Below are 21,890 nucleotides of genomic sequence, written 5' to 3' on the forward strand. Positions count from 1 at the left end.
TATTCCCTCACTGGTTGCTGCTTTTCCTGAACATGGGTGAATTTTCTCTTGCAGGTGGGAGAAAGCTGGGAGCTGGGAGCAGAAAGACCAGTCCCCCCCGTGCTCTTTAGGGCTGGTTGTACTTACATATCGCTCTCTAAAACTCCCTGAAAGGAGGTTGTAGCCAGGCAGGGGCCGGTCTCTTCTCACAAGTAACAAGTCATAGGACAAGAGGAAATGGCCTCACCTCAAGTTGCGCCAGGGGAGGTTTAGATTCGATACTAGGCAAAAGGGTTGGCAAACATTGGAACAGGCTGCCCAGGGAAGTGGTGGAGTCACCATCCCTGGAGGTATTTAGAAGATGTGTAGATGTAGTGCTAAGGGACATGGTTTAGTGGTGGACTTGTCAGTGCTAAGTTAACGGTTGGACTTGATCTTAAAGGTCTCTTCCTACCAAAATCATTCTATGATTCTGTCGCTCGATTTTTAAGCTGCTGAAACTATTTGGAGAAAGTGGAAGGACGCAGCGTTTACAAAACTAAAAAGCCCCCAGAGGGGCAGTTTCAGGTGTGAGTTGTGCAGCTTCCCCAGGGCTGCTGAGCTCCTGGCGGAGGAACGGCTCAGCGTGGGCATCATCATTTCACCAGGATGGTGAAACCAGGGCACGGGCGCATAAGCAACCCCTCAAGAAGGCAGAGGTGCCTGCTCGGATCCCCCCCCCGCAGCCATGTACCTGGTAAAAGACGAGCGATGTACCAGTTTTGCGTGAGGGTTTATGGGGCAGGAAGAGGCTGTTTCTCCACCGGTCCCCACCTCGCTGGGAACAGTTACCAGCCGCTGACTCACGCAGACCTCTGGCACTAATTAACCGCTGCGGAGGGGTGGGATGGAGACAGGTCTGCGATTGGTTTGGGGTGAGGATGGAGGGTGGGATTTGGTGCTTCTGTGCTCTGGGTTACAACATCTGGAGAGGATCTTCCTCCTTGGAAGGCGCGCAGCAGCCCGGGAGGTGGGGGTTCTCGTCCGTGAGCAGGGACTGCTCGGAGTTCAGCATGTCTTTCATCCAGGTAGACAAGGACTCAGATTTTCCTCTCCAAAATCTCCCCTACGGGGTTTTCTCCACTAAGGAGGAGGTGAGTAACGGCAACCTTTGTCCTTGGGGTGTCGTCATTGTTCTGAGGCTATGAATAAGAGCAGAAATTCCCGGCAACCTGGGATAAAGGACAACTTCCCAGCCTGAGACACTTGCACGGGCTTCCTGACTTGACAGCAGAACTGGAGCTGCCGCATTGTCTTTTTTCTTAATGCGGTTGTTTTGATGACAGCTCCCTCAAAATTGCGCAAAAGAAATGAAAAGTGCTAACGCTTATGAGAAGTACTTTGGCGAATACACGCAGTAGGTTTTTTGTGTTTTTGACTGGTTTTGTGAAATCATTAAATCTGCATTTGATCCTCTCACACACTAAGTAGAGGCACAGCATAATTCGCGCTGACTTTTTTTTTGAAGCTCGATCCCTTATTTTCTTTGTGACTGAGTGTAATCACGCCGTCACCCTTAAGAAGCCACATTAAATATTTATTTTAACCTACTGCTAATTCTGTAGCGCCCAGTCCCTCTTGCATAACGTGAAGTGACATAAGGGAAAAGTGAAGTCTGAACTGAAAACACCGTATCTGAAACGAGTGTTGTCTTCTGGTCTGTTCCGTGTCTGCTCTCGGTGTGTGTTTTTGGTGGCTGAAAAGCATTAAACCGGGGCACAAAATGTGTTTTATTTCTGTCCTGTTGTGTTTTAGGGGGCATATATTTATGCAGTGATGCATTAAATGTGTAGAAGAGTGTTAATGTTTAAAGCTGTGCCCAAAGGGTACAGATTGAGCCAGCTTCGGGCCTTATCTTTTATAATCACGTAAGAAAACACGTTTCAGCCTTTCTTCCAAGGAGGTAGCTCCCAATTCCCATTTTCGTGAGAACTGAGCCCGGCTGGGGTGAACCTCACGCCTCCGAGTGCCTGGTGGGATGGAGCCCCGGAGATGTGTCCTCCTGTGGAAAGGGAAACAAGCCAAGAGCCGCATCTCAGAAGGAAAAAGTGAAGGATTTATCATTGCTCAAGGAAACTTCATGATTATCTCCTGGGTTTTGCTGCCTCGGCTTATCCATGCAGGTTTTAAAAAAATAGAATTTAAAGCAGAAGATTGTGTTTTCTGATGTGGTATTTTCCAAAGATAAAACCGAGATGGTTCATTTAATCTCTTCCTAAATGTACGTGTTGTTATCTAGCAAGTTTGGATTATTTTTCTGCCTTCTCCAGTAACTGCTCTCGGAAGAAAACATCTTCACTCAAACCCTGTGAAAAGACAGGCAAGGACTTATGGAAATTATTTAGGAAAATACTGTTCTAAAAGTAGCCCAATGTTTTAATGATTTCAGGCTAAAGCAGTTGATGTCATTCCTGACTATCCCAGTTACAAATTAACCTGACATGACCTTTAGTTTTTTTTCTGCAGGAATGTTTGCTGAATAAATACTTATTATCGCATGTGGAATCTTGCTTAGAAATTAAAGGTTAAAAAATAGGCCCAGTAGCATGGATTTTCATAGATGGTCATTCCCTTTTGGTAAGCTGGTTTTCATAACAACTGTAACTAGTTTGTCTTTATTTGCCTAAAGAAGCGAATAATTGGAATTTGTCTTTGAACGCTGCGGCGTATTTATAACCCCCCGGCCAGCTGCGGCAGAGCTGCAGTGGGATGGTCCGTGCTTCTCCCCCGCCGTCGCCGCCGGCTCCGCACGCGCTTGACGCCGGCCCTGCCAGAGCCACGGTGGATGAACGGGGTCTTTGTGTCCGAGGTTGCATCTGTCCGGCGAACACAGCCACGATGTCCCTTACGTGCGGGAAGCTGTCCCTGCAGCGAGGATCTAGACTAGGGTTGGCACGCAAGTCGTGGGCTCCTTGTATGGCGTGAGGATGTGTTGTGTAGGGCAGCTTCATTCGACGTGGTACAGAAATAAAGTGGCTTGAGGAAGATGTGCTGCCTTCCCGATATGTCAGTGGAGTCCAGAGCACCCTTCGTCTTCTAGAGAGGAGCCGTGGTGCAGAAATGGCTATTTCCAATTACATGGTTATAGGGATGAGATAGAATCGTAAAATCAGTCCTCCCATAGCATGTCTATGCTTTAGTTCCCTGCCTGTAGAAGGAGGAATAGCGGTTGCCTACTTCACAGCGCATTTCAGGTTATTCAGGGCTTATTCTGCACTGCTCGTCATTAATGAGGGATGGGCAAACACCTCTGGGGGAAAGGGAGCAGGGAAAGGAACTTCTGCTTGTTGTCCTGTCCTTCTCCCAAAAGACAGGGATGAGGAGAAGGCTCTCTCCCAGCCCTCGAGTCTGCAGGGAGTCTGCAATGACGCTCTGCCTCTAGGTCTTAAAGTTTTTTAGCAGCCGGTCTCATCGACTGGCTTTTAATGGTCAATTGCTGTGCTATCAGACGCTTGTCCCTGATGGACTCAACTCTCTGTGGTCACTGTCTTCCCCCGTGCCCTCTTCTGAGGATTTTTGTGTACACGTATAACCTCTTCTCTCTTCTCCCCTTCCTCTCGCTGCTTTGCAGCCCAGGCACAGGCTCGGGGTAGCGATTGGAGACCAGATTTTGGATCTCAGCGTCATTAAACATCTGTTCAATGGACCAGCTCTTGCCAAACATCAGTATGTCTTTGACCAGGTATTTAACAGAATCTGTTGTTCTAAGTTCCACACACATTTTAGAAATGTTCCGTAAGAGATTTTAGAAATTTGTGGTGAGATAATGAACATGAACTGGAAGTGTGTTGTCAGGTGGGCTCTGCTTGCAGGGAAAACTCATCACACCTGCCATAGCAAGGAGAGCAGAGGCATCAGGGGTCCAAAGGACATTTTCACCCAAAGTTTCATCAGACTTTGGCAATGCAGGGGTCTGACACAAAGCCTAAACATTACTTCAGCCCCGTTTGTGCCTTCAGCATTTTATGGAAAGGAATCAGATGGGATTTTAATGACAGAGAGGTTGTGTTAAGGGTGAGAGTAAATACAAAGGACCTCTGGTTGAGATACCAAAGCTGCTCAGGTCTGAAGTGGTGTGTTAGGATGGGCGCAATGCAAGCACGCGGCAGGTCCTGCTTCAGCGGACTTGTGGTGGGACGATGGGCAACCTGGGCAGCCACCACCGCGTAACCCTGGCCCGCAGGCATTCAACCCCTCCGTGAAAGAGCAGGACATCTTCCACGCACGCAGAGGTTAGGCGAAACATGGTCTTTTACCTGCCACCCCACCTCTATGTGTCACCTGTCAGCCTACCCTGAACGCCTTCATGGGGCTGGGCCGGGCGGCGTGGACGGAGGCGAGGGCTTTTCTCCAGAAGCTGCTGTCAGCCGGCGAGCCGGCCCTGCGGGACAACACGGAGCTGCGGAGGAGGTGAGGAGGGAGCGGGGAGTCGCTGCGGGGCGCGGGGGCCTTCCAGCGCTGCCCTGTACCACCCCATGATCCCAGGCACCAAAATGGAGGTGGCCACCTGCCGCCTACGTGGGGTTTGAGCACCCTGAGAGCTTCCCTCTCTTAATTATGTCTCTGATTAATCCTTCAGCTACCCAGAGATCTGGGGTGTCACCCTCGGCCTGGGAACACCCAGGGCTGTGCCTGGCCCTGCTGCCTCTCTGGGGCCTGGTGTCTCTCCGGCCATGTCCTCCCAACCCCAGCCTTCGACACAGATGTGGCGGCAAGGGCCTCCCCTCCGCCTCTGCCACCTCCCCACCATGGCCCTGCCTGTCCCACCCGGGTCTTCTTCTGGCATGGGGAGACCCCTCCGATTGCTCCTCAGAAACAGCCTGACTTTGCCAGGTTTTAACCAAATTTGTTGTGGCAAATTGGCCTCAGACCCAGGGCAGCGCCCCAGTGTAGGAGTGGGAGGGGAGGGCTGTTCTCTGCTCCGTGCTGTGCTGATGGAAAACGCGTGTGTCCGTTCATCACACACCTTCTTCTTTGTCTGGAGCAATGCCTTAAACACTAACCGCCTGCCCTGGCAGCAAGCGGGAGCCATTCCTCCCTGTCCTGCCAGGGTGGTTTAGGCACAGGCGTGCAGGAGGGGGTTTGAACCACTGCTGGACACCTTCCCTGAGCAGCCCCAGCAGTTCCAACTGGGCATCCCAAGAGCCACATCCCATAAAATCATCCTTCCCGTGCCGCAAAGGCAGCAGTGACCTGCTCGGCTGTGTGCATGGGCAGGGGGTGTTCCTCTGTGCCCCTTGGGAAAGAGCCGGCTCACCTCAAGCGTGCCTCCCTTCCCGCTTGCTCCCTGATGGATGCTCCTTTCAGTCATAACCATCCCGGTAACAGCAGCTTGTCCAGTCATCTTAGTTTTTCTGCAAGGTTTTTGGGTTTTTTTTGCTGCAAGCCTTTGCAAAATAAAGGAAGGAGCTCAGAGAGAGAGAGAGTCAGCCTCTTACGCGCTTATAAACCACTTAGGGGCGAGAGCTGCAAGTTTTCCGAGAGCTGAAGTTGTCGTTTCTCATTTTCAGAGCGTTTGTACCTCAGGCCTCTGCAACGATGCACCTGCCAGCCCGCATCGGTGAGTCTCCCGCGGCGGAGGGCTGCTCAGCGCTGCCCTTTGCTCCCGCCCGCAGAAGCTGCTTTATTTCCAGCTCGCTCAGACAGACAGATCACAGCTGTGACGGGGAATGGGTTTTGCAGGAGCCAGAAGTAGATTATTGTAGGTAATGAAAGGTAGGTGCTGTCTGTGGCACAAGAATAAAAGCCCGGGGAAGCTCAACAGCAGCCAGAAATTTCCTGGATGCATTTTGCACTAAATCAGGGTTGTCTGGTGCCATATAATTCTTGTCATCAGGTTGGCATCACCAAAGGTCTTTGTGACTAGAGCCAGGGGAGAAACATTTGTTCAGTTTCCAACATTTTCCCTATTTGCTATCAGAAAATAATTCAGCTCTTCAAAGTTTTGCAAGGCAGATACTCCAGCATAGCCTCGTAACATGCATGAGTCTCCGCTCCCAGCCTGTTACTCTGTGTCCCAAATCTTACCTCCGCTCCCATGAGGCCATGGACTGCTTTGGAGTAAGTGTATCCGTATTGATAGATAAACATTTTCCTGGTTTTTACAGAAATTTCTATTTGGACCCAAACCAGCTTGATCAAAATCACTCGAGGGATGTGACCTTCACAGGAGCAGGGGTGTGAACTTGCCCATTTCCCGGCCAAGCCCTGTTCCCGCTGGGCTTCTGGCTCCCGTAGGGCACAGCCCTGGTTTGGGACAAAGTCTAACCTGACTCAGAGGAACCGTGATGAATTTCCATAGATGTGACACCTTCATGCAAATAGCTTCAGGTTGAATATGTCTTGTCAAAAAATTGCTGGCTCCTAGCACTCGGGAGTGCTGGGAGAGCTCTCAGCTACAAGTTAGTTAGGTCCCTACTATGCTTATGTTCAGCTCTGTCCTGGGCATGATTCGTGCTTGTCCTGAGGGCAAGCACTGGCTGTATCCTCTGCTGGGGCTGCAAGGTAAAACTTACCCAGCTTGCAAAACAACTTAACGCAATGTAAATGCCCCCTCCCGAGTTGCGTTTTTTTCCCCCCAAACCCTCCGATTTCCCATTCCGCTGAAAGGTGGGGAGCTGTTTGCCAGGGATGGCAGCAGAGGGCAGCAGATGTCCTGAGTATGAGCCGATTCCCTCCACCTGGGTACCACCGGCAAGACAAAAAGGGCAGTGGGACGTGGCTTGCCTTTGGAAAGCTGGCTGCGGCTTCGTGTCAGCATGTTCCCCCCTCTTCTTTACCGGAGGCTTTAAAAAAAAAAAAACAAAAAAGAAAAAAAGGCCAGCATAATTTATAAGCGAACTGTTAATCACCACCTTTATGCCATTAAATACAACCCAGTGCTAATAATATTAAATGTTGCTACATGCCTCGGCTTAGCGCTCTCGCTGTCTCCTTTTCTGCTCTTTTCATTGCCAGCAGCGTATGATGTGCTTTAGCCCCAGCAGATGAGGGACTTTCCTACCGTTCTTCCCTATTTTATGGGCTTCTTTCCATGCAGGAGATTACACTGACTTCTATTCTTCACGCCAACATGCCACAAACGTTGGGATCATGTTCAGGGGGAAGGAGAACGCTTTGATGCCTAACTGGTGGGTAGTTCAGTTTTTTCCCTGGTGCAGCATTATTTTGCATGCTTATCTGTACGTCTATATAAATTCGAAAGATCTGAGTAGTGTTTCAGCAAGATAATGATTTGAGTTCATAGCAGATGAGAACCTGTACTTGTCAGGAGTTCGATAACAGAACTGAAAACGACATTTCCCCCGCCTTAGCCGAGTCTGCACTTGTAGCATTTTGTAGCAGCAGCCGCACCAATTACAATGCAGCCCTCTGGTTCAAAGACAAATTTTGCTAAAAAATTGGTATTTGCTGAGTGACAAGAAAGTAGGGTTTAAACTCCAAGGAATTGAGCAGAGCAGTGGCACAGAAGTGCATTAACACAGCCACATGGCATTGGATTATAGTTTGTTCACGTCTTTATCTCCGAGCAAGTAAAGTCCCACCTATGCAGAGCTCTCGCCTCATATCTCGCCCCCCCCCCCATGGTGCTTCCACCCCAAAAAGCTGCTCTGGCTGGCGACGGTTACAGAGCCAGACTGTCACAGCTAACCTCTGTGATGCTTTCTCGCCAGGCTGCACTTACCTGTCGGTTATCACGGCCGCGCATCATCCGTTGTGGTGTCTGGGACGCCCATCCGGAGACCTGTGGGGCAAATGAGACCTGACAATGGTGAGTCCATGGTGGGCTTTTAATGTGGCTTCTTTTTTTTTCTTTTATTTTTTATTTTTCCTACAAGAGAATGGGGTGCCTTGTCTAAAGCCCAGCCTGGGGTCAGGGCAAGAGAAAGCCCTGAGTGAAGTCCATCTTGTGTTTGCAACCCAGGCAGCACCCGCCGCTCTGTTTCTTCTGGATGTTACTTTTATTTCCCTACCTGCCTCCCTGTCATAAAATACTCTTTCTTCTACCCACAGACAAACCTCCAGTGTTTGGTGCTTGTAAGCGTCTGGATATCGAGTTAGAAATGGTAAGACGGGGCTTTTTTTCCCTACCACTTGAAAAACATTAAAATAGAAACCGGGAAGAAAAGGTAGGTTTAGCTTCTTCTAAAATGAATGGCTCATGAGGTCCATTCCTGTGTTTCCCTCTGAGCAGTCCGTGCAGCGGGCAATAAAGATTTCTCTGGGGGAAACCTTCCCTTCTGACAAGCTGCAAGGGCACGAGCTCATTCAGTGGTTTGCTACTACAGCCTTCAGGCTGGAAACAGTTCGTCTGGCCAAATCTGAGCACCAGTGCAGCAGTCTGGAAGCACGCAGGCATAATTCCTTTTGTCAGGTACCACAGCCCGTTACCTGGTTAGCCCTTACCTCTGCACTGCAGCCTGGACCTTCTAATGGATGTTGGGGATTTTGGAAGTACAGACTGTCTGAGCCTTGAGTCTAGAGCAGAGGAAGCCGTGAGTTCTTGGAAGTGCAATTCAAACTCCTCAGGCTGGAACGATGAAACCTGTGCTGTGGGTGTTGTAACAAAACACGCTTGGAAGGTGCATCTTCTTGTAGCTTAGCATGGTCCAGAAGGGAAAGTTTTATAGGATTTTTCACTTTCATTTATGTGATTTATTCCCCATCTCTCCCCTTTAAAAAAAAAAACAAAAAAAAACAGTGGAAGAAGTCTCATATTAAGTGAAATGGTACTAAAAACGAACGGAAAGCCTTTAATGCTGTATGCTTTGCAGATCAATGCAGTATACAAGGTGGGAGGCAGTCCCATAAAGTGGGGTACACAAAGTGCTGCCACACTGTGCTTTGCAGCCGGAATTTTACCACTGGCTGTTCTGAGAGCAGATTTAGACTGATGAAGGCTTTGGCAGAAAACACTTCCATATTGTTCGTGGAAAGAGACAACTGAGATTCCCTGTAGGTTTCTCTGCCACGTGCTCAGGCTGTACTTTTCTAGGGGAGCAAGTGCAGGCACCCAGTTCATGACCTGTTTCACTTAGTGGGCGCGTTTCTCCACCTGCCTCCTCTTCCTCACTGCCGTGACAGGCTCCAGCCGTGTTCAGCATCCCCTCGGATGACTTCAAACTCTTTCCTGTTCACTGCCTGCAGCAAACAGAGTCACTTCAGTGGGCAAACCTGTTCTGGATCTGGATTATAATTAGGAGTGACCATTTTTGCTCCTGCATTTTGACAACATCATCCCCTTGTTTAATGACTGTCTCTTAGCAACACAGTGCTCTTAAGGATTTCAAGCCTGACACCTTCATGGAGGGGAAGAAAAAGGGAGCAGGCTATGGGTTTTGTCTAGATGTGTATGGAAAATGATGCAAACCCCTTCCTGTCCAGCCTCTCTTGCTCATGTGTGCAAACCTCTGTGCAATAAGGATTTGTAGCTTCAAAAAATTCCTTAATCAACATTTCGCTTTTCAATTTCAGGCATTCTTTGTAGGTCCTGGAAACAAGTACGGGGAGCCGATTCCTATCAGCAGAGCCCAGGAGCACATCTTTGGGATGGTCCTTATGAATGACTGGAGCGGTAATTGGTGCTGCGGGAGTCTGCCTGGAGAGGGGGTTACAGCGTCACGGGAAACTTTAGATAGGGATAAATTATATATTTTAATAGTAGAATAGTGATCATTGAAACCACTGGCTAGGGCTGAAAGGGATGGAAATGAAACGCTGTCTGCATTTCTCAGGCTCTATCTCAATCCGTCTTCGATCAATCAGTAGAACCAGAAATCGCTGCCTAATGAAGATTTATTTACTTACGAAAGAGCTAATATCAGTCTAGTTTCTTCTGGGCAGGGATGGAGCAGACCTAAGGATGGTGATTCCAACAGAGGATCGATTTCAGTGTCAGGAGTAGGAAAAGGATTTGGCAATCGCAAATCCCTCAGTCTCTGCATAAATTTAACTAGGTGAAATTGGCCCTACAACTAGCACGGACCATTAGCTGGGTATAAAAGCATTAACTAAACTAGGGATAAAAATACTGGTTATATGGGGATGGTCTGACTTGTTTTAGTTATTGCTGACTTTCTTCCTAATATAGCTGGTCTAAGAAAATTGGTTTGAGGGTCTGAAAGGGTTGGATTTAAATCAGGATTTGGGGCACAACGGTTGGAAAAGGGTGGTGATAACATTTCCAATCCGTGTTACTCTGTCACGGGTGCGATGGCTGCGCAACTCCTAGGATAAGTTTAACAGCATTGCTTTCAATTTTCTTTTCCTAGCCCGCGACATCCAGAAATGGGAATACGTTCCTCTGGGTCCCTTCCTGAGCAAGAGCTTTGGCACAACCATCTCTCCTTGGGTTGTTACCATGGAAGCTCTCATGCCATTCGTGTTGCCAAACCCTGTCCAGGTTAGCAAGAGAAAAGGGTGAAATTAAGGAAAAGCAGTGCTAGACAAGTCTCAGCAGAACTGGCAGGTCCCATCAGTAGAAATCACTGAGCTGTATCAATGCCAAGCACTTTCTTCATAGAGTTTACAAGTGTGATCCTGCTTCCAAACATACGAAAGCACCCTGGGCCCTCTGAGTTCAAATGCTCATTGATGTCACCGGCGCTGGCACATTGTGCCCTGAGGTGTCATCCTGCCTGCTTGAGCAGGGCAGAAAAATCGTCCCCTTCAAAACACCTGGAAAATAAACTCATCCGAGAGCTTCTTGCTAGCGTTTGGTAGCCCTTGGCATCCAGCAAGCAGCGGAGAGAGAGTGGACTCTAGCCAAAACACTTTGTTCAAGCATTTCCAGTTGTCTGCATTATGCGGACGTTTAGTTAAAATTGAAAAGGGTAATAAAAAGTCTTGCAGAGAACTCACCGTCCTCTCTGTGCAGGCACAGAGCAAAGGTGTGCTAGCACTGTATTTGTTTTGGATTAACATCCATGCCGTAAGGATGGAGAAGGCCTTGGAGCCCACATGCAGATAAAGGAATCGGGTTATATGGATATCACATCTATTCTGAAAGATCTTTAAAAGTACGTGCACGAGAGCAAGCAAAGCAATAATCTGAGCAGTAACAACGGCCAAGTAAATGGGGTGTGCAGCACAGGCTGGTTAAACAAAAAAGTCACTAGGATGGCTCGCGGAATTTTTCCTTTTTGTTTGTTTAGACTGTGGTGCCTTTTATATGCTTTTAGGATCCCAAGCCGCTGCCCTACCTTCAGGATAAAGAACCCTACACTTTTGACATCAAGCTCTTTGTTGCTATTAAAGGTACGGCAATGCCGAGCGGGTTATAAAGATGAAATTGCCAACTAAGGGTTGCAGAACCACCACATGTTTCAGACAATTTGCTCTTGGCTCTGTGGTTCTACTTTTCCATCCTTGCCCAGGTTGCCTTTGCCGGAGAAAGAGGCAAAGCTCTTCGTGCTCCCCGTTGGCTGTGCAGCGATGTGTCAAGGAGGGAATGCCTCCTACACGATCAGCTTACGATGAGGAGCTCTGCCTGTATGGGCAGGGGTAAGCAGGGCATGGAAAGGGCAGATGTCCGTGATACTCAGATGTTAACTCAGCTCAGACCCCCAGCTCATGGCCCTGCTGGCTGGTAGGTCCGGGTATTACTCCGTTAGTAGAGCAGAGAGTAGGAAATGGGCACCTTGATACTAACCCAGTGCCATCCACACGCTTGTTTTCTGTGAAATGCTGGCCTTCTTATTGGAATAGAAAATGTTATTACTTGTTTCCTGCTAGGGATTACAATGATAAAAGAAGTCTCCATCCATCTGTAAAATCAAAAGACTCCGACATCATTCATCCAACACAAACAAATTGCTTCCCTGCTTCTTATTTTTTATTTTCCGCAGGAGAAGGAATGAGCATGCCAACTACTATATGCAGATCCAATTTCAAGGTAAGACTCCCGTATCTTTTATTTGTTTGAAATCTTGCTGATGCTATCACCTCCAGCCTTAGGCAATTTCAAACACTGACTTTTGCATTAGCTGAAGATCCGGCCTGGTACTGTGTGTGCGTAGGGGATGGGGGGAGAAGAGCAAGAGCGGAGGGTGGTGATAGTTCACTCCTATTGAGATGGAAACACCTGAATGCTCGGGCGGTGAAGCTCTTTCTGCTGCTCGGTTTAGGGCGTTTAGGGTGCTCGGAGCGTCCTAAGTAGTGTGCTCATTTGGCAGGGAGCGGTGAGAGCGGAGGACTCGCAGGCAGAGGGAGTTGCCTCTCGCTGTGCCGAGGTGCAATACAGCTTCACAGTCGCAGCTGGTCATTTAGCTGCAGACTCGCTGCTGTAACACCGCTCCAAGCCCGGATCTGCCCCAGCCCCTCTGCAGGCGGCATGGTGGCTCTGCCTCTACAGGCTGATTGAAGCCAAGAGATATATGTACCAGCTGCAGGATTTCTCAATCAATTTTATATTCACATTTAGTGCTTTGCATAGTAATCACCTAAACCAGTAAATCAGTAGTCAGCAAATCAGTAATAAGGAGACTTTTCTGTAAACTCATTAAAATACTGGGCTTAATCATGGATCCTGGGTCAGCAGTGCTGGCCTTAAAGAGGAAGAAGATGAGAAATTACATCCAGCTGAAAGAAGAGAAATTTTAAAAGACTAAATTGGATGTTAAAGTATGTGTTTTGTATGCACATAGCAGCTCCTGGTCATGGCTTAGAAAGCAATCAGCCAGGCCATGGTAACTACTGAGAATGCAGCACTAAGGAATAGTGGAGTTGCTTGTAGGCTGCTGAAGGTTCCTGATTAAATAAGGAAACTTTAGGGACAGTCTTACCAGCATCATCCCGAGAATGCAATACGTTCCGCATAGGCTAGTGGCATGCCAGAGAGGTTTGTCCTTCATTCCTTTAGCCTCCTCTTCCTCCTTCCTCCAGCACATGTACTGGACCATGAAACAGCAGCTGGCTCATCATACGATCAATGGGTGCAACCTCAGACCTGGAGATCTCCTGGCCTCCGGCACAATCAGTGGACCCGTAAGTGTTTAAATAATGACAGTCACTGAGAACTGGTCAGCAATCCCAATCGGAATGAGCAGGGCTTTGGGTCTAAGCCCTGTTTGATTGGAGCAGAAAATACCTGCAGTTCTTTCCTGGGCACTTTGGGCTAATGCTTTGGTAGCCTCAAAATTGCACTGAGAAGTGGTGGTGGGTTTTTGTTATTGTTTTGGTTTTTTTTTTAATTTCTCCTATGTTCCTTTCCCTAAGAACCATTTTAGTACAGATGCAAACTAATTTCTGTGCACAAGCATCCACATGGCCCGTTTATACTGTATGAAATACAGCTTTTTTATTTCTGAGTCGAATGTTAAAGGTGCGCGGGTATAACTTTTAGTTTCTCTAATCCTACATGTTTGGAGCTAACTTCACAAGCTATTACTCTGCTTGTACTGCCACATGCACAGTTGTTGCAATACGTGGGTAAGCTACTGGCATTTTCTGAACCATCAGAGACAAATCCTGTTCTGAAAGACAGCTTCGGGGTACGTTGTTTCCAAGCTGGGATACCTGTACTTCCATTTTGAGCATTTCTGAAGTGCTTTTTGCTTCCTCTGAACTATTGTACTGCAGACTGACGTTAAAGACTTGCAAACATTTGCCAGCTTTGCGCTTCTGAAGAACAAAATGTAAATAAAACTCTGAAACGTGACTACATAAAAGCGCTGGTTTTGTAGAAGTGCCCTCAGTTTGTTTCCATTCTTTCTGTGGCAGACCCAAACTGCTTTCACAGGGTTTAGCACTATGTTAAACACGCCAGCTGACGGCTGGAAGCATGGCTGCTTACAGCGAACAAGCAATTAAAATGCAAAGGCGGGAAAATAAGCCAATGTATCAATTAATTCAATCAACAGCAAAACTCTGTTCTATAGAGTTAACAGACTTGCGCACGTACTTCCAGCAGCAAGTAGCCTAACAGCGGGACAGACACTAAAAAGTTGTTTATTTGTTTATGAACTCTTGCTGCAGGAGCCGGAGAGCTTCGGCTCCATGCTGGAGCTGTCCTGGAACGGAACAAAAGAAATCCCTCTTGGCAGCGGACAGTCTCGTAAATTCCTGCAGGACGGAGATGAAATAATTTTGACAGGTAATAGCCGAACAACGGCTCTTACACCGCACCGAGGACGTTTCCATAGGTTGATCCCAGTCGTGTGAGTGCCTGGGGGGGAGATGGACTATTCTGCACGTACCTCCCACGCAAGCACAGCAGTTTCCATCCTACCTGTCAGGAGGCAAAAGCAGGTGGACAGAAACAGCAGGCTGAGGGAGTTGGGGTTGTTCAGCCTGGAGAAGAGAAGGCTCCGGGGAGACCTTATAGCCCCTTCCAGTACCTAAAGGGGGACACAGGAAAGATGGGGAGGGACTCTGTCAGGGAGCGTAATGGTAGGACACAAGGTAATGGTTTCAAACTGAAAGAAGGTAGATTTAGACTGAATATTAGGAAGAAATTCTTTACTGTGAGGATGGTGAGACACTGGAACAGGTTGCCCAGAGAAGCTGTGGCTGCCCCATCCCTGGAGGTGTTCAAGGCCAGGCTGGATGGGGCTTGGAGCAGCCTGGTCTGGTGAGAGGTGTCCCTGCCCAGGGCAGGGGGTTGGAACTGGATGATCTTTAAGGTCCCTTCCAACCTGAACCATCCTATGATTCTAAATTTCCCTGCAAAAAATGCTTTCTGGATTAGATTATTTGCTTTGCTAAGTAGTTAACGATCTTGCTCTGCCCGTGTGTGAGTGCTAAGGGGATGATGGGGGCAAGTTTGCCTTTATGGGCGAAAACATCCTGGCGCTAGAAGCAGTTGATGTGTTGCTGCCACCGCAGTCCAAGTTTGCGTGTGGAGCAGAGCTTGGCAAATGGTGAAAAAAAGTTATTTTGCAAATAATCTTTTATTTGTAACATAGGCATATTCAATGAAGTGTGTTGCAAATTAAGTATGTGGCAAACAGCGTGAAGCCTGCCAGAACAGCTGACCAGCTCCCCCCTGGAAAGGGCTGTGCTTGAGAGCTGTTTCATGCTGGGCCATGGATTTAATTTTCATCTTGAGAAACTAAGGATTTTATGAATTAAAATCTACCGGGGTGTTTTGTGATCTAAATCCCACTCCTACATGTTTTTTAATCCAAAGACTAGTGCACAACAAATCTATTTTTTCCTTTCCTCTCATCTTGTCAACCCCTTTCTGGCTTTGAGGTGGCAAGTGTTTGGCAAGAACAGCCATGAGAAACTTTTGATTCAAGCCTGTGTATGTCTTTGCTACGTTGCCTACTGAATTTTTAAGGAATATCTTGTGGGATGTTGCGCATCATCAGATGAGACCCAGCCAGTGCCACACCTGGCTCTGAGCAACTCCATCATGCTGATGGCACCAGAGATAGTCTGCACAGAGATAGAAACAGCTCAGGCGATGAGTTGCGACTTAGAGCAGAGAAAATGCGAGTGACTAATGCCTATGCAGCAACCTGAAGGACATGATGGTGTGACGCTAGTATGCGTTCGTGTACCTCTGCCTGCTTAATCCATCCAGGACTTTTAGGATTTTTGCCAAAATAGTCTAAAATTTCGAATTTTTTCAGAAAGCTTTTTAACAAAACCTGAGAACTTTTCTGTGTTATGGTGGGGGGGGGGGAAAAAAGGGATGTATTCTAGTCTCCCAGTGATGGCTCTATAGCGGTTTTGGTAGTATTGCAGCCAGAGCCCCAGTGCCTCCTGTCTGGCAGTTGATGCAATAGCTTTGAAAATCATATTTCTGTGACGTGGTGCCAGTTTTGCAGAGGAAGATGCTGAGACAACTGGAGATTGAGATGTACTGGAGAGCCATAGGTTATGAAACCGCGGAGTCCCCAGTACCTCTGACATCCTCCAGCCTCCCAACAATGCAGCAACTACTCATGCTGCAAGGTGTAGGCATCTGGCACTGCTCTCCATAGTCTCCCTATACATTCAGTGCAGAGAGACACTTCTCCAGCAATCCAGAGTACCACGTTGCCCTCCAGAGTTGCACATCTCCCTCCAGTAACTATGCCAGGAGCTCTAAATCAGGGCACAGTTAGGAATTATGAATGTCCCTTTGGAGTTAGATGCTGACATCCTTATTGGCAAGGAGCACCTTGCAGTTTGGGAGCTGCTGGCACAAGGTGGCCAGCTGAGGGACAAATGGGACTAGACCATGACTCATATTGTTCTTCATGCCCAGAACAAGCTGCCCTTAAATGAATGTTTTAAATCCTGAATGTCTTTTATCTTTAAAGGTGTCACGGTGGCATTGTTGTTAACCTGGATGAAGGCACCATTGCCCCAGTGGGACTGTCTCATGTTAACCGGTCTCCTGTGCTATTTTTCACTAGCAACAGTTTGTGGTTGTAGTGATTAGGGCACTGTGCCATTCATGAGAGCCAGGTGCTGCTGGGGCTGTCTGCTGGGACAGTTTGGGATCTGCTCCTGTTTAGTGATGTACGGCAGATCCAGAGCCTTAGGGCACCCTTGGGGCAGGGCTAGTGCTATTGCATCCTCTCCCGAGGCGGTGCCGTTAGCTCTTGCCAAGTGCCCAGCCCATAATTTCTCGTCTCCCATTTCAACTTTGTGTTCTCCTTCCCCTTGTGGGAGCTATTTCAGAGCCCTACCACATAAAAGGAGAGAAATATATTTCTCCCAAGAAGTGGGTCTCGGGGAGGGAGCGTTGCGAGGGAGGGTTTGCGCATGGTGTGCTGCAGCCGGCTGCAAAAACCTCTCTGTAGCTCCTTGGCACTCTGCTCAGGCCAACGCTGCTGGCAGCGCAGAGCTTGCTTTGTCGAATGTGCCGCTCCTTGGTACTGCTCTAAATCGTAGTTGACAGCGGGGATACCTAAACTGGACTGAAATAATAAGCCAGCACTCAAGGGAAAGCTGGCAATGAAGCCTAATGAGAAAAATGGAAACTGAGCTGAGCCTTAAAGCAAGTGTCCTACTCAAGTATTGCTTACGAAAGAGGATTACCCGGCAGGTACTGGGATGGTGTCTGTGGGCAGGCTGTTACACAAGCACTTAGAGACACTGCTCGCCTTGGAAAAACTTCACTTCGGCCTGGCTGTGGGAGCTGCACTGGGGGTGAGAGCTGGCAGAGTCCGTCCCCGTGCTGCAATAACTTTGGCTGCTCTGCGGCCTGAGCCCACCCGTCCTCCTCTTCCTCAGAGGAGGTCTCTGCTGGTCTGTGCCGAGGGTGGGAATTAGGATTAAGGTCTGTTCTGTTCAGCTCCCTCTTGGCTTCCCGAAGGCAGCTGGTTTTTATCCCATGCAGGGAAGATGACATATTCCTTTATTTTAAGAAAACCCATCTCCAACTATGAAAGCAGTCCTTAAAATACAGCATATGCCACGTGTTTCCTTACTTTGATCAGCTGTTGTAGCAGACAGCTACAGTAGGTCTCCTCAGATGTTTCTTCCCAGAATAGTCTTCCCAGATAGGCCAGAAGCCCCTGGCTGCGTCCCCTTCCCTCCTTCATCTGCATCTTTGCTAACGGATGCTGTTTCTGGAGCAGCTCGGCTGGCTGTGGCAGCAAGAGGCGCTGCGGCATCTCCGTCCTAATGTCATCTCTCCCATCACGGCGGAGTAGAGAGAGATGGAATTGTCCTGTAGCTAGAGATGTTGTCACAGGCCGGTACCTTCAGCGGCAGTCAGCAGCCCTTCAGGGCCTGTTTATATGAAAAAGGATAAATGGGTATTTTGGGTCAGATGCTCAGCTTCTCATGCAACTAAACTCCTTTATTTTCGCGAACGAAACATATCCTATAAGGGTAGGTCCTGCTGTTTGGGGGGGTGTTGGTGATCATCTTTCTGGCTATGAACACTTCAGCGTCCCACGAGCAGCCCTAATGCTGCAGAGAGAGAATCCAGATTTCCTTTATTAACAGCAAGGCTGGGCCAGGCAGTGAATCAGCTTGCCAGCTAGATTGATGATGCTGCACGTTAGGTTTGAAAATAGAAATATTGCACCTCTTGTTTGCTCCTTGATCATATTCACTGAACTTGCATATTGCTGTGTTTAACTTTTTTTTGCTTCTTTCTTGTTCGTTTTTTTTATATTCCTGGGCTACTTGAACTCTTCCAGGTGTTCCCTTTTTTTACCCCTCATTGCATTTCTGAAATGTTTCCACTCGCTTTTGGTCTCTTTATGCCTTTATTCACTTTTATTGCTGTTAAAATCCTGCTGTCCTTACAGAACAAGCTGTCTGTTGTTTTCTGGCCCTAGGTTACTGCCAGGGCAACGGCTTCCGTGTGGGATTTGGCCAGTGCTCGGGAAAAATCCTTCCAGCCCTGTCGGATCCATGATGACTGGAGTAAGGGGACATCCGAAGAGGAGGCTTTCTCCCCCCACCTCTAACAGTCATACTGCTTTATTCACATTTATTATTTTTATAGGAATGATCAGAATCTTATTATTTTTAATCATGAATAAATATCTTAAAGATTAATATGGCTCTCTGGTGTGATAAGCAAAGGATTTCGATGCTAACTTAAAATTCTCAGAATAAGATGACTGAAACGGAAAGCGAGATTCTTAACTCTTCTACTATATTAATAGTTTTGTTGTAATTATAAAAAGAGGCTTTTAAGTAAACATAAATATTCAGAGTACTAGGTTGATGATAACAGCTGAGGTTGCACGCTGACTTTTTTTTCATAGTGTTAATATGGTGGAGGTAAAATCCTGAAGGCGAGTTGCACATGGATGCTAAAAACTTTTAGACCATCCTGAGTAAAAAGAGTTACATGACTATGCCCTAAACTAATTTGTTACAAAGCAATTTGCAAATGTGATAATCAATACAAAGCCAAACAAAAAAAAATACTAGACAAACTGACAACCTTTCAAAATAGTGAAAACAGAAATCGTACTGTACAGCAAAAAATAAATCCCAACACACAACTAACAGCTCTGCGCAAGGCTCAGAACTCAATTCCTGCATCATAGAAAGCAAATCTGGGCAGGGTTTGGAGCACAACCCTTACACTGCAGCACTGATGAGTTTCTGGAAATGAACCCCATCAGGTCACAGCCTCAGCTGCCGCCCTCCCCTTGCCCCGGGAGCAGGCGGGATGTCCCCACTCCTCCTGCCCTCACACAGGCAGAGGCAACTCTCCATCTCCCAGAACAGACTGGTGCCAGCCCTGAGCTGGGAGCCTGTGTTGGGGTACCCCAACAAGGAGCGCATGGAGATACCTCGTGCATCCTGCCGTGGTTTTAGAGAAGGGAATTGCCCATTTCTCCCCCCCTGTGCACCAGCTTCCCTGGCGTCAAGGAAGGAGGGCGAACTTCATGGCTGGAGTGATCCCCAAGTGCTCACCGGTGGCAGTCACCCCTTGTCACCTAACAGGGGCTGCGGTAAGAGGACGCCGAGGAGGCAGATCCCCTTCCTGCACTCCTGAAAGGCATCTCTTGCCGTGGCATCCGCTTGCAGCAGGCAGTAAACAAAGCCACATGCCACTTTTCTCAAGTGTAAAGGGCATCTGCCGTCTCCCGCTGGTCTACAAATCAATTTAACTCTATGGCCAAGTGCCAAATCACATCAATTAGAGGATATTACTGACTGAAGGAGCTCAGGAGACCGGATAATGAACTGTGGTACAGTGCAAGGGGAACTTGTTAAATATTTGCTTGGTCCTCAAAGTGAAGAGCCTGATGAAGCTGCCGGCTTCGTGCAGCGACAGCAGGATGAGCGTGGGCTGCTGCTTTCCCATGGCTGCCCCCTTGCTCCTCCCGAGCTCTGCCGGGTGGTTTTGGTGGTGTGGGCCACGCTGGTACTTGATGTCACCCTGGAGACCACCTGGTGTTTATCAGGAATGTGAACCTCTTAGCCACACAAGAGAGAAAAATGAATTTGAAATGAAGATTAATGAAAAAATGTGGCAGTGCAGATAAATCACTACTAACAGGGCATGTTCACCAAAATGGGCTCTCTTCCAGTGAGCAGTATTAATAGTTCCTTTAAAGAATGATACTTGGAGGATCATCCCCAAATCAATTCAAATTTTTAGCCTGAGACATTCCACTATCACCAGGAGCGATGACCTGGCCGGGAAAGCAGTGGCTCATTGTTGTTTATCAAGGAAAAGCTGTTTCCCCTTCAGGCTCATGTGGAAACTCACAGTTGAACTAATAGGCAGGTATTTATTTAATGTACTCTGACTCACTTGTCAATTTATAGGATGCTTTGTGCTCTCTTTTGACCTCAAAGGACAACCACGACTTGACACCTCCACTCCTGGATTCAGAAATAACTTATGTGGTTCCTCTGAGCACAGCCTGACTACTTCTGGCAGCAGCACGAGGACACAGAAAGTGTTTATCCAGTGGAGAAATTGCTCAGAAGCAACACCCATGTCGCACCTTGCTGTATTTTATGTATTGGAAATGCAGCGTCCGAGGAGGTGGGGGGTGCACCCACATATAGACAAGAGCTGATGGAGATGTCAGGGCAGCATGTCATTACTCACAGGCTTTGATGTCGATACAAGACATTTGCAGCCAGGGAGGACCACGGTGTCAATGCTTTCGGGGTGCAGGAATACTTATTAGAAACTGGTAACTCCATAGTGCTCTTTGCTAGCTTTGTGCGGAGCAAAGGAGAGTCCTGTACACAGGAAGGAGTTCCTCTCCCAAAGAGCCGACCTGACTCTGCAGTTGCTGCTGACAAGTGAAAATTTGGCTCCTTGCTTGGGCAGGCTGGAAGGTCAGTGGTGCCGACAGCCCTGCTGCAAACCAAACCCTGGCAGGACGGAGGCCCCCAGCCGCAAATCCCCCCAGGCTGCGTCCCGACCCAGAGGAAGGCTGCCACCCACAGCCCCAGCCCCGAGGGAGAAGGGTGGCTTTGCATCTGCTGTGGCCACGCTTTCCATCCCACTACCAGAGCCCCCAGTGTCTGGCCAAGCACCCCTGCACCGTGCTGGGCATGGGTGCGAGGTGGTTAAGTCCCTTCTACGACCCTGCGGGTGACAGAGCTGACTTCTCTAGCCTGGGGACATCTGGAGAAGTCCCAGGTTCCCAGAAGGTGGAGATTTTCTGGAAAGGAGCTCAGGTACAGCTCTGAGAGCAGGTTTCAGAGGTGAGCTGGAGAAAGTCCAAAACCTCGCTCAGGACAGAGCTCAGAGACATCTGCCGCCTGCTGCATGGACGGGGGCCAGAAAGCCATGAAATGCTAAAAAAGGAGAGAAACTTTTCTGGTTTATGCCCAAGGCCACTTTCTTTTCACCTTCAGGAGAAGGTAGTGGGCTTCATTCGGGTGGGCGGTGGGGAGAAGGGGAGCCCGTAGCTGGGCGCAGCAAGTCCGGAGCCACCAGCACTGTCAATCCTCACCCCTGCCAGGGTACCCGGTGTGGAGGGGCACATGAAGGGTAGATCTATACTGCAACGTACAGCGCTGTCCTAAAATAGCATCGCTTGTCCCTGGGACAAGCAGCGCTATAGCCACAGCAGCACCCACTGCCTGGGGACGCAGCAGCCTCCAACACAAGTTTTGGGAAACACCCAGGTGCTCTGGGCACCTCCCACGTGCTCCACCTCCACTGGGGCAGCTGAGACCATTTTGCAGCCTTGGCCCTTAAATTGAAGCTCATGGGGCTCTCCCCTGGTTTTGGGGGAAGGTGTCTACAGGGTAGGGGTGAAAAGATGAGGTTCTTGGAGCAGGAGATGCTTCATGTTGGGTGCTCTCAGTTCAGCATGCAGACCTGGTGCTTAGAAATGTTTATTTTTGAAGTGCCATTCTGATTTGTTTGGCCGTCTCTATGCAGAGCTTCCCCTCCACTTCTGGAAGCTTTTGCTGTAATTAAGTTTGAGCGTGGCTCTTTCTGCTTCTAGAGGTTATTAATTTTAATTTGATTTAAATCTGTTTTCCTT

The 21,890-nt window shown here is 48.4% G+C and overlaps 1 protein-coding gene across 1 annotated transcript; it reads left to right on the forward strand.

Annotated features, from left to right (window-relative positions):
- The first annotated feature begins 956 nt into the window (after positions 1–956).
- On the forward strand, positions 957–18,468 carry FAH (fumarylacetoacetate hydrolase). Its single transcript, XM_074601231.1, has 14 exons — positions 957–1,112; positions 3,590–3,700; positions 4,307–4,428; positions 5,529–5,578; positions 7,058–7,148; positions 7,692–7,789; positions 8,032–8,084; positions 9,493–9,592; positions 10,290–10,420; positions 11,199–11,274; positions 11,865–11,911; positions 12,901–13,002; positions 13,993–14,110; positions 18,246–18,468. Exons 1-14 carry the CDS (start codon positions 1,032–1,034, stop codon positions 18,323–18,325), a joined length of 1,260 nt encoding a protein of 419 aa, XP_074457332.1. The 5' UTR covers positions 957–1,031; the 3' UTR covers positions 18,326–18,468.
- The last annotated feature ends 3,422 nt before the right edge of the window (positions 18,469–21,890 follow it).

This window comes from Larus michahellis, chromosome 9 (genome assembly GCF_964199755.1).
Source record: "Larus michahellis chromosome 9, bLarMic1.1, whole genome shotgun sequence".
Lineage (NCBI taxonomy): Eukaryota > Metazoa > Chordata > Aves > Charadriiformes > Laridae > Larus > Larus michahellis.

Excerpts from the sequence above, each read along its gene's own strand:
- FAH (XM_074601231.1), top strand. The coding sequence starts at position 1,032 with ATGTCTTTCATCCAGGTAGACAAGGACTCAGATTTTCCTCTCCAAAAT. Across the intron at positions 1,113-3,589 it reads TTTTCTCCACTAAGGAGGAG|CCCAGGCACAGGCTCGGGGT; the intron begins GTGAGTAACGGC and ends GCTGCTTTGCAG. Across the intron at positions 8,085-9,492 it reads TGGATATCGAGTTAGAAATG|GCATTCTTTGTAGGTCCTGG; the intron begins GTAAGACGGGGC and ends TTTCAATTTCAG.